At 35.4% G+C, this 13313-nt stretch overlaps 1 protein-coding gene across 1 annotated transcript in view; it reads left to right on the top strand.

Moving 5' to 3' along the window:
* The window catches only part of LOC145691941 (liver carboxylesterase 1F-like), a 117469-nt gene that overhangs the window by 52954 nt on the left and 51202 nt on the right, over positions 1-13313 (top strand). The window contains exons 5-7 of the mRNA XM_081767243.1: positions 2048-2235; positions 5460-5637; positions 8703-8795. Of these exons, the coding sequence (XP_081623369.1) occupies positions 2048-2235; positions 5460-5637; positions 8703-8795 (459 nt within the window). The remainder of the gene's footprint in view (positions 1-2047; positions 2236-5459; positions 5638-8702; positions 8796-13313) is intronic.

Below are 13313 nucleotides of genomic sequence, written 5' to 3'. Positions count from 1 at the left end.
TCTTACGTGTAAAACGTAGGAAGTTACATTTATTTACATTCATTTTAAATTTATTTTTATTACACCATTCCATAATGTTAGTTAAGTCTTGTTGTACTTTCTCGCAATCATCAATTGAATCTACCTTAATATATATTTTGAGGTCGTCTGCAAATAGAAGACAGTTAGCATGTTTAATGCTAGTCGGCAAATCATTCACTGCTAAGAGAAACAAAAGCGGTCCGAGATTTGAGCCCTGGGGAACTCCTGACAAAGCAGGCTAAAACGGCAACTAATGGCAACTAACGGCAACTAACGGCAAAGCAACTAATGGCTAAAACGGAGCTCAACATCAAGGTGTACAAACTGCGAAAATTTCAGCTTCTCACGGACGAAAACAAGCACATGCGTATCGAACGATACCACATTCTCAAGCGCCGGGTCACAGATCAGCGATGGGAATGGATTCTCTTCACCGACGACAAGCTGTTCATTGTGAAGCACGTGCAAAATCCGCAGTCGAATTGGTCTGGAGCAGAATTTGCGCAAACGGCAGAGACCCTCTGGTGTTCGTGGACCAAGACGTAAAGATCAACCACGAGGTGTACCACCGCCACATTCAAAAGACCGTGGTACTTCCGTAGGTCAAGCGGTACTTCGGCGATACGCAATGGACTTTCCAACATAACTGTACTCCGGCCAACAGGGCAAAACGACCGCAAGACTGGTGCAGAACCAATTTTTCAGGCTTCATCTCGTCTGAGTAATAGACGCAATACTCTCCGAATTCTAAGAACATGGACTACAGTGAATGGTCGATTTTGGAGGCCAGGGTATGCCCTAGATGCCACAACAGTTTGGGGTCGCTGAAACAACCTCTGCGTCGTGAGTGGAACCGATTGTCACCCGAGGACTTGCGGCCCATCGGCCAACATTTCAAAACACGTTTGGACTTCTTTATCGCCGTTAAGAGCGACCACTTCAAAACCGGCTGATCATATTGTTCCTGAATACCCATGAAATTGGTATTTCGTGTTGTTTTGCTAAATGCTTTCAGTTTAATACATGTATGGTAACAAACATTCGTACGGGTTATTTCTTGTCACTCTGCAGTCGTCCATCAACGCGAAAGGAAACGTGTGCAGAAGTTAGTGGGTCAGTGATGCCACTGCCCAGTGATGCAGTGGTTCACCCTGAAATCCGAACGGAAAGTTCTCTGCAGGACTTGGATTAGCAAGTCACATGATGCAGCATGGGTAAACGGACTTTCTGGTCACCCTATTGTAGGAAGAAGCAAAAGAATCGTGAAAATACCTATGAACAGTTTTAATAAATAGGAGGCAATATTATGGGGAATCTAACCTGGGACATTTACACCAGATGCAAGTGGTCAAATATTGCTTTCCATTCCTTCTGTGTTCCTTTATCTTGCGTGCTAAGCATGTTCAGAAATTATGTGTCGAAAAAACTTTAAAATACCTTAAGTTAATAAATAACCTAAAAATAAGAATCTTTCTGAGAAGATAATGCATTTTTGACATAAGCAATCTATATATTTATTTATAGTTTCTTATTTATTTGTTTCTTTAATAATAATAATTGCATAACGATTGTGCCTGCGCGTGTGTGTCTATAGAAAGAAGTTATTTACAACAACCAAAGTTTGTCCAGAGATACAACTTCAGCGGATATAATTACGTTTGAATCCGTTTCCCGATTTTCGCTTTAGGGAAGAATTATCCGGGGTCAAAATGTAAGTAAAGTTCTCCAATTTTCAAAGAGAGCAGTACCCCCATACAACTGACATTACATTATTGATTACAGGTTTGCATAACAGCAGCTGATAAATACAACGAAAGAGGGATGGTAATACCTTTGTTTCCACTCTTTTAATCCAGGTTCTCAATTAAGACTCAGCCACGACAGGTAGCTATAGGTATCTAATAGGATTTGATATTATTGTTAAATACTTATGTTTATGTTTTGTTATTTTTAAGATAAAATAATCTATACATGAGACTTAAATGTGGTATTAGTTACTAAAAATTTCTTGGCAATTCTATTGAAGGATTATTTCACCGTGTTATATGTGAGAGTGGAACATTTTTCGGTCCTTACATGGCTACAGGGTCGGAAGATTCTGTGAGGGACTTAGCAGATGCTGTAGGGTGTGGTAATCAAGACATGAAGAATATGATATTGTGTTTCAAAGAGGCTGCACTAGAAGATTTGCTTTATGGATTGGATAATTATGTGGCAAGTACATTCGATTATTATCGAGTTAGAAAGAGAAATTAATAAATTACTTCCGAAGTAGTAAATGCATAACACACTTCAACTTATTATGTCATTGTTGAATTAAATAACAAACCTTTTTAAGTTCGCGTTTCTTTTCATTTCCCACATGTGTTTAAAGTCATCTTCATATATAGTCCTGTAAGCTTTTGAGTAGTTAAAGGCTATTACGAGAAAGTTTTCTTTCAGCTACTATATCGTTATTAACTGTGGTGTAAAATTTGCGTAATCAATATAAATAGCACTTTTACAGTGTTTAGTAATTAGTTTAAACGTTTTCTACAAAATAGAATACCTTATGGTAATATATTTGCATCATCGCTTAAATTGAATTATGAACTATATTAAGTGAGACTTTTCATTTTGCTGTATACTTTGATGTTGTTAATAATGCATCGAATCAATTTGTTGCCATTATACATTGGTTTCTGAATAAATCTTTCAAATAAAACAGTAGATCCATAATCAGTATTTATCACATAATTTGAGAACACAAAAAATGAATTATATTTGAGATATAAAGAATACGAAAGAGACCCCAACTAGTGGTGAATAGAAAGGCCTCAGATCATTCTGCAACTGTAGCTTGTTTGGTTGGATATATGTTTTGAAAAATAGATTTGTTTTGCGATGTTTGAAAATAAATCTGTTCTACTTTACTAAAATATTTCAAAAGTATGTACATATATAATTATTTTCCATCGGTTTAGCAAGTTGATCATATTATTATTATTATTATTATTATTATTATTATTATTATTATTATTATTATTATTATTATTATTATTATTATTTGTAGCAAAGTACATGCATTATATGAGTAATTTGATTAGTCCTTCACGTAAAATTTTAATAAAAGATTCTCCAAATTCACTCTTCTTCTACTTATATTGTTGTTTGGCCATTACAATTCTTGCTGTTGATTCACATTTACACCTCACTAATAATACTAATTAACTGCCGCCAACTTGTCATCTGTTTTACTTAATCTTCTCCTACTCTATATCTAATTAAAAACACTCCTTGTTCCAGTCATTATTACTTTTTCAAAGTATCATATAATTTCTTCCCATCTTTATCACCACTTTTCTTCACGTTTTCTAACACCGCAATAATTATCATTTCTGATTTGCAACAAATACCACATCTGCAAACTGTATACATCCAATCCTTTTACCGTACTTGAAACTTCTCTTCTTATTGTTATTTCCTTTATTGTTTCCACCATTATTCTGCCACTCTTTAGTTGAGTTATATACGGCTTCTCAATAATCAGCGACTTTCTTTTTACAATAAATTAAGAATGTATGTTCATTGACCTATAAAACGCTTTCGTAGGAGTAAAATAGAACAAAGGGAAATTCAAAGAATAGAAGTCCCAAATTTTAAGAATCTTTGCCCCTAAAATTTGGGACTTTTTTCTTTGAATTTCCCTTTGATCTATCTTTTTTATACATTCTTACCTTATTGTAAAAATATGACGCTGATTATTCTTAACCAACCAATAACACGTACTCTTTTGGATCTAAAGTATTCTTCTAAAACTTCCTTTCTTGCTCTTCCACACAGTCTTTAAGTTCTGTAACGAAACATAATTCTTGCCTCAAAAGACACGAGAGTAATAGATATTAATCTTCACATCTTCTTGGGTTTAATTCTTCATCCAACTGTATTATGGTCTTCAAAGATGTAAGTCGCTTTCCTGTGTCATTAATCTCTTTGCAGTGTCTTAACATTTAGTTATTTATCATTTCTCCCCTCCGTCCTTAATGAATTCAATTGATGTACTTCATAATGAACTTGTCTTGATGTCTTGATGTGATTGTCTTCAATTGATGTACTTGTCTTTCTATTCCTGATTTCGGATCAACTTTTTCTTTTTCAAATACGTCCTGAAATATCTTGAAATATTTTCTATTCACGCTTGCTATGTTTATTTCAAAATCTGCTATCTCACAATCCTGTTTATCCTACTCTTATCCAAGACCGATATATACCATTTATCGCCTTGGAACTTCGTTCCACTTGCTAACTATCCTAATTCAATTTTTCCTAGAGTTGTAGTATTTCCTCCCAATTTCAATAGATTTCACATTTATGTATACTAAAAAGGATAGGAAGTTCTGCATAAAATGCGAAATTTAGTATAAGAAGATCTTTAGGTGCAAAGAAGCTTAGTCCTATTCATCCAAATACCATCCTATATTTCAACCCGAATAAGGCACTGTAATGGGATTTATAGTTTATTATATACCTGTGTTTCTTCTAAACTGATGAACATAGAGAAACATATTTTCTGTATGGATCTAGGTAGTATTATTGGAAGTGATATAAAGAGCAAGCTAAAATAAAAGCAAGATGGCTACAGAAGCATTTAGGAGGAAGAAAAGTCCATTTTGCGGGTCCTTGTATAAAAAGTTGAGAAAAACATTCATAAATTGCTTCGTGAGTAGTATATTATTATGACGTAGAAATATAGTCATTACTCAGAAGCGATGAAGAAAGACTGGAAGCTTTCGAAACATGAGTGTGTAGAAAAATGGAAACAATTAGTTTATTCGAGAAGAACAAATGTGAGGGTGTTAGAAATGGTGCTGAGAAAAAGAATATTATATTAATATATTATGTATATATTTATTAAAAAAAAGAAATGGAAACTGACTTTGACATTGGTTGAGAAGAAAACGTACCATTGAAGAACGTGGCAGAGGATATGGTGGCAGGAAAGATTAGGAGGGTACGAAAAAGACTACAGTTGATGGACGGCACAAAAACGGAAAAATCGTACTTGAAGACCAAGAAATTAACTGAAGATCGTGGAGCATAGAATCTCTTCAGTCGCAGGAAATGATCTGCAAATCTGTTGGCAGAACACCTATAATGATGGTTATGAATCTTTTCAATATAGCGAATATAATGTTTTCCTTGCAACAAATAGGATATCTGTGCAGAAGGGATCGTGAATGGACAAATTTCTTATGTTTCTCTATACATAATCTCATTCATGTACACGAATTAAACATATGAAAGAAACATGTGAGATGCAGAGCAAACACTAAAACATTATAATTTTTAACACCAGGATTTCTTGCTAATTACTTAAATTCATGTTTAATACTTTTGTGCTAAATATTAAAACTGTAACTTTAGAATTATTTAATTTTTGTTTCATTCCCTGTGTTTAGAATGCACGATATGCTCAGTCCAAGACGTCTATGGAAGGAAGAATGGTAGTTGTGCAAAGGGCTGGGTCATTAAAATTTTTAGAAGAAGATCCAATAAATATAATGATGTCTGGGAATTATAATCAAGTTCCAGCTATATTTGGTACCACTGAACAAGAGGGGACATATTTCTTCTCTCGTAAGTTAATAGAAATAATCGGTAAATTGTACTATCAGAGTTGATATGATTGAGAATCATACGTCTTAACTACATTACTATTAGTCATTTAAGAAAAAATCAACAAGTGTATAAATAATGTGTAGAGTTGTAGTTACTCGCTACATTGCAAATAAATAATCGTTGGTAACGTTTCAGATTAGTTCCGTAGACACAAAAGCCTACTAATAATCCTTTCATCCTCCAAACAGTTTCTATCAACCTATTGGTGCTCCATCTTTCGATGATCTTCATATTGATATTCATCCTGTTCTTGATCTATAAACCAACAGTTTTGCTGAGAGGAGTTAAACCAATACTACGTGCATGTTTGGGATGTTTTGATATAAGCTATGTATGCAACTTACATTAGACTTTCGAAAGTAATATTTAAAACACAATTGGTAGCGAGTACATTAGAAATTTAACATTGTACAGGGAGTCCATAAAGTCCTGCAAGAAAGTAACTTGCAAAATACGTAATGTTTTAACAAATACTTTTTGGTGTACTTACAGAAAGGTTCAAAGTTTTGTTTCAGCTAGGTAAGGTTCACCGCCAATCCTCCAATTTTGCACCATACACGTCCAAACACTCTTGCAGTCTTTTTGGGAAACCAAGAATTGCGTGTTGGCGGTGCTTGTCTGGAATGTTCAAAATCACATTAGTTATTTTGTTCTTGAGATCATGCAGATTAGCTGGCATCTGCGAATACACCTTGGTCTTCACTTTTCCCCACAGCCAGTAATCAGAAGGCTATAAATCTGGTGATCTTGCAGGCAAAGGTATGGGTCGTCTTCGGCCAATCTATTTCTCCTTAAATTCCTCGTTAAGAAACTGTCGAACTTGAAGGGCATAGTGCGGCGGTGCTCCATCCTGTTGCATGTGAGCCTCATTAAGCATGCCTAACCTAGTAAGTTCTGGCAAAAGGAATGTCTGTAGCACTCCTTACCATTTACCTGATAATTGTTACAATTTACAGTCTCTTCCTCGAAGAAAAAAGGGCCGATAATGTGGTCCATTGAAACAGCACACCACTCATTGTCTTTGGGACTACCCCGCTTGCGCTCCTCAAATTCAGTGGATTTTCCACTCCCAAAATTCGGCAGTTGTGTCTGTTCACTTTTCCCGACACATGAAATGTGGCTTCAGCTGAAAACAGAAATCAAGACAGAAGGTCACCATCCTTTTTTAAGCGGGTAAGCATTGACTGACAGAATTCCATTCTCATGTCAAACTCTTCCTCTATCAGCTCGTGCACAAATTTTAACTTATAGGGCTGGAACTTCAAATTCTTGCGTACGATGTCCCAGTTCCAATGACCTACGTTTAAGTGACTTCATTGGACTCCTGGTTACGCTGTCCTGCAACGTGTGAATCACATCGTCACTCGTTCCTGGCCTTCCACTGCGTGGTAAATCTGACACACTTCCCGCTTCTTTGAACTTCTCGTACCACCTCTTGATATTTGTTTCTGCTGGGGGTGTTTTCCCATACGTTGTTTGGAATTTTTCCTCACTGAAACGCAAGATTTTAAGTCTGAAAACCACAAAACACATTGTGCCTTTTCTTTAATAGAAGCCATCTTAAGAGACCAAATGATACGTTAAGAATCCGAAGGAGATTCTTACGACAGAGGAGGAATATTATTCCATGCATAGTAAATAGAAGTAGCACCTGACCGTAATGCACGAAACAACTTTCAGTGGCTACATCTACGACAGGCATGAATATAGGAGAGTTCTAAGGATAAAACGTATTTTTGGAAACTAGAGATAACATTCACAATAGTTCTAATCAGAACGACTTGAAGATGGAAACAATTCAACTTTGCTCCTTTCTTCCATTCTGTAACTCAATCCTAATGGGCTTGCCATGAGTAAGGAGTGAACGCAAGAATATCCCTCAAAATATTGTCTAATATTTTGCACAATATTCTTCAACAACACTAAATTTGATCTTTATTAATACCCTTTGAAAGTACCGTGATACCAAAGTGGCAACGCTGTGCATTTCCATAGTACTCACTTTACTGGTACGTGGGAAAAAGACTTGTATTGGGGTATCGTCACAGTAGATGAAACCTGAGCATACAATTATAAACTATTTGAAGCAGCAGCCCAGTAAGCGGAAACGTTCTGAATCTTCTCGTCAGAAGTCAGTGCTCACTGAATGATTGATAAACAAATATTCATAATCAAATATAACATAGGGGGTATATTCGTTAATAACCAGCACATCATCGTCAGACAACCGATGCAGCATTCTACTCCTATTTCCTATATTATTAGTTTTGTCCTCAGCCAATAGAAAACAACGGTGCTTGCTGGCTGGGATGCTCGTCAATTTGCATGACAGTGCTGCGCATCACACAAACAAGGGTGTTCAAGGTTTCCTGCTGTAACTGGTAATGAAAGGTACTTTCACATACTTCGGACCTCCAAAGTATTAGTCGAGAAAATCACTTTGCTAATAGCATTACGATACAAGCGAATCCTCCATCGTTTCCTCGATTTTTACAAAACATCGCCAAATTCGAACATTCTGACGCTGTACAATCTCTTGAATAGATGTAGTAGACGGTAGTAGAAGTGGTGAATATAGTACTTGTTCTAGCACGAAACCAAAGTAAGGATTATAGCAATGCTGGCAGAATATTTTTTATCAACGTTTCTTATATTTGAACATATATAGTATATTTACTGTATATACATCCATATTTTGTTCTTAGTTGGACCAACAGTTTCATAGTTTTAAAAGGTTATGTTTTCCCTTATATTATATAAGACACAATTGACGATGTTTCTATATTAGTAATCGAAATAACAGAAAATGTTATGTGTATACAACTAAATTAATTCTGTAGTGTTAATAATAAGTTATCCTTCGCGTCCATGCTAAAATAGAAATTCATGTAATTTGATTTATTGAAGAAAACGTTAAATTTTAATTGATATGAATTTTGGTACCCTATATTTTCCAATTAATTATATTGATCCTTAAAATAATTCTATTAATGTAATTAATAAATTCTTTCTTTTTTCGTTAGTACTTTATGAGCCATTTCTTCTCGCCAATGGTCTTACAACGAATGAAATATTTCTTCAGGAGGATTTGGTTGAAAAGCTGATGGAGTTTTCTGGTATGCAAATATATCTTACGTTTTTGATATTTTACATAGTTAAGCAAAACACAGGTTTATAATATGAAAGTATTCTTGATATTTTTGAATCTGAAATTTCATCGAAATTACTTCGTTTTTTTTTAAACTTTGCTAATAAATAAATTATAAGATAATATATTTTAGGTATGTTTGCTTACATTTACTATTTAAAATCAGTGTGTCTGAGATTGACTTCAGAAAACTAGATACAAAGTTGAACGCGTTTTAGTTACATATATTGTTAGTAATAAAGAATCTCAGTATATTTTGTTTAATATTTAATTTCAAGCAATGTGGAATATTATATACCGTCATTGTCGTACGTTTGCTCATAACATTGAGTTTTCTGAATTTGCCAAATAAAAGACACTGTGTCCACCGAAACATGTTTATTGGACACGTTTCTGAAAATAAGAAAAGTTATTCACATAAGGACATTTTAATTCATGCTCTTGTTGACATTGTGACAAATTTAATGAGGAAAGCTATGTGTTAATAAATATATAGCTAATGAAAATAAAACTAACGTCACACTTCCTTTTACGAAACATCGAAGCGATGGATCATCAAAGGAGGTGTGACATCAGTGACGTTTGCATGAATCCTTGTGAGTAGTCATGTCTTTACTTCAACAAGCATGTGTGCGCTATTCAGTCTGGTCAAAATATGGGTAAAATTGAATGTAAATTTGTGTCATACGTTTTTACTGTTTTCATATACGTCAACCAGTTGCATAATGTGAAGAACAAGCCAATGGTATAATATCTGGATGACAAGCTGATAGCTAAGATTCGAAACATGTGCTGAACTGGTCATTTTGAGAGAAGAAAGGTCATTCTCAGCGAGAAATCGCTCAATGATCGCGCGCAGCGTTATGACGGCTCTTCAAAGATAACCATAAAGTGATTATTACACAAAAACATTGATCGTTTAAAAATAGCGATCTCTCTTATGTCCAAGGTAACCTGAAAACAAGCTAACGGAATACACTGCGGAAAGGCCAATAAATCTATGGAATAGTTATTTCCATTCGGTATGATATAAGACGGTGATCCAGCGTTTCAAATTTATGGCTTTGGATGTAAGATTGTGGTAAGGAAACCATTCCTTCAAGCAGGAAACATTACGAAGGTATACTTCTTAGCCAAATAACAAGAAGTAAAGACTGAAACGACAATCCATGGAACACAGCACTATGGACGAACGAATCTAATTCCAACTTTTCACCGTCTAATGCTAGGAGTTTGTGCGTGTGAAAACATCCCGACGAGTGTTTTCATCTCTACTGTGTAATATCTACAGTAAGACAGGAAAAGATAGTGTCACTTTTTGGAGATGTTTTACAGAACACTGAGTTCATAATTTACTTCAAATTAATGGAATAATGATCAAAGACGTGTTTCACAACGATTAAGTGAAAAGCAGATTTGATTCAGTAACTTCAATACGATTACCGTACCAAACGTTCGTTCAAGCTATGCAATAATTATCTGCAGTGCAAGAAGGCGTTTACTTCACCAAAAAAAAAAAAAAAGGAATAGTTGCCAAAGACATCGGATATGTTACCCAACGAGCTCTTGTGAGAATGAACTTGACATTAGATTCCGTAAGTAAATGCCAACGAACACTGAAAATTTTTGGGAGGCTCTTCGGAACTCCTGGAGTGGCATAACTTCGCAAAGAATTGGATAATTAATCAAACAAATCCTTACAAACATAATCAATAAATTTGTTTCATGGAAACAGGTCTATATGTTTTAAATTCTTTATATTAGCAATGATGCTTATTTTACATTACTAGTTCAGGAAATAGTTTTTAATGAACGCATGTCTTTTTGTTTCTGAAAATTCTGAAAGGTCAATAGTGTGTTCAAACTTTTGACAATGATTGTGTGCATGCCGAGATTTAGAGGGGTGCACCGGTGCACGTGCACTCCCCTTTGGGGTAAATATACACTATCTAAAACGAGAAGCTAGCAATCAAAATAGCAACATTTTGCGAAACTTTCTGCCGTCATGTTTCCGTTTGGGGGTTAAGAGAAAGAGACGTTTCACAAAAGCAAAGTCGATTTTCTGAAGGTTGAAGGAAAAAGACTCACCAAGTAAAGCAATATAACATTTGCCAAGTAGGGAAGAAAGCAGAAAGCAGGAAGAGAGAACAATTTTTCCTGCACATCACTTGCGACCCTCTTTAGCAAACTTCCCCCTCCGTTCTATATATCAGCGTTGTTAGTGGTAAAGAAAATTGTCACATGTCACTTTGAAGAGTTTCAACAAGACTGGTAATTTGGTAGTTATGGTGCACCCCCCTCAGAAAATCCTGGATTCGACCCTGATTGTATGTATATGAAGAGACAAAGAGGGAAACGTTTATTATTAATGGAGAGAAGAGTTGGGATTGAGTTTAAAATGGAAATTTTTCACACACATTACAAAACTTGTCCGGGTTGTTTAAACGTTTCACATTTTGCGGCTTTGTGCATAAAATCATCAGCTCAGACACACACACACACACACACAAAACAGATTGAAAATCTCTTTACGCACAAAGAAGGCGATTGAGACCAAAGTACTGACACATGTGTGTAACGAAAAATTTTCTTCTGAATAGGAAACAATAAAATCGCTCCCAGAAATTTTTGTTGGGAGTGACCCAAAGCTTGGGATACTCCAATTCTACAAGACATTACACCTATGTTATTGAACTACATAAGTAAGTAAAGATAATAAGTAATTGTTAGATATTCTCATCTATATTCTTGAAACAAAATGATAGGACTAGAATATTTATTGTATATGAAAAGCAACAGTATAGAAGAAGTGTAACAACAATTTTTTTGGCTATAAGGTCAATAACGTTTCTGCTAAATAAGTATTATTTTAACTTAAGAAAGCATACAAATGTAAGTGTATTATGAGTTAGGGGAGGGTGGTCTGTACCTGTTGGATTCATTACGTACGTGTTTCCCTAGTAAACAACATACACGTATATTTCTAGAGCACTGAAATTCATTCAGCAACACACAAAACCTGCCATAAACGCTATGCACAAAGTAGCTTATAGCAACATACTTTCGAACTTGTCACGAGAGGATATGAGACTCATTAGAACGGTTGTTCCTGGATTAGCGAAGAAAATAAACTAAAGAGTTACTGATTACCATCATTAGGTAAATTAAAATATACATTTCTCTTTGCCCCCTCTCTCTTTTTCCAAATTTTTCCCAGTTTCTTTAGGACAATATTCCTCACAATATTACACTCTATGTATTTGCAAGAAATGTAGCAAAGCGCGGTAAAAATATTTTTGTGTCAATATTTGAAGGGTGTGAGGCAAGAACATGGTAACCCACAAATTTTCAGTTTCTGAGTTTTGAAGCTCCGGATAGAGAGCAAAGCGTACCTTTTCGTTTAATTTTCTCCGATATCAAATTGTGATCTATAGATTGCAGTAATATTCACTTATGTTAAGCCTCTTTGTAACTTTTCTCATGCATAAGATGGTAACTCCCCTTTAAGATGGCGGGCAATGAGGAACTGTGTAACATCTTCCCATTTAAAAAGGTAAAAAAAGCACATTTGATGTATCTTACAGCCACTTCAATGCAGATGATTTTTTGTTGAGTGACTCAGGAAGCGAGTATTGTCGCGAAGGTGACACAACTGGGTCGTCGTGGGGAAATAATGAGGTAAATTGCACTGTGTTTTCTGTCATGATCTGTACCTAGCTTACAATGTTCTGTTTTCATGAATTTGGAGAATTTCATCTGGGTACTTTCCATTCGCTTTTACGTAATCCATTATTGTTCTCGGATAAAGGTTACCAACTGGTGCAATTTTGTTGAGTGAATCATGCTGTATTTTCAATAATAAGCGGTTAATGTGGGATATCAAGTTTTGCATTGTAGTAGTTGCTGTGGAACATCAAGTATAATATTTTAATAATTTCAGTATACCTCATTCAGATTTTGTTGATGGACACCAAGAATCCATTATGCACTTCCAGCAACAGTGTGCGTCTTTTAAAAAATTACGAGGATCCGTTTCTGGTCCAATAAAAATCCAGGAAAACAACTTTTAGCACCTGCAAGCTTCCATTAGCACAATACGCTTTCGCAAACATTATTTCGGAATCGGCAATGCGTTGCTGGAAATCCATGCTGTATTGTGGCTGGTCCAGCAAAATTTGTAACTAGGACAAAGAAGTGAACATGTGGCCCTTGAATATGTGAACATGTTCTCTCAAAAACCGACAGAACTATTATTGTTACGTAGCCTTACGTGATTTTCTTTTATTAATACTCCTGTACTTTGGTGAAGTAGAAGGACCTACATCCCACTTTTTGAATCCCAAGTAACAATAGTTTTCGTTTGATGTAGAAAACAAAACTAATTGTGACAAATACTCAAGGCTGGCGGAATGGAACTGGACTACCATTAGGGTTGGGTTAGGTTAGGTTGGAAATGACTCTATGGGGTGAAAAACGGAAATAGCCC

Source organism: Thermobia domestica, chromosome 8 (genome assembly GCF_964235325.1).
Source record: "Thermobia domestica chromosome 8, izTheDome1.hap1.1, whole genome shotgun sequence".
Classification (NCBI taxonomy): Eukaryota; Metazoa; Arthropoda; class Insecta; order Zygentoma; family Lepismatidae; genus Thermobia; species Thermobia domestica.
Note: the sequence above shows the minus strand (reverse complement) of the source record. Positions and strands in the feature narration are given on the sequence as shown.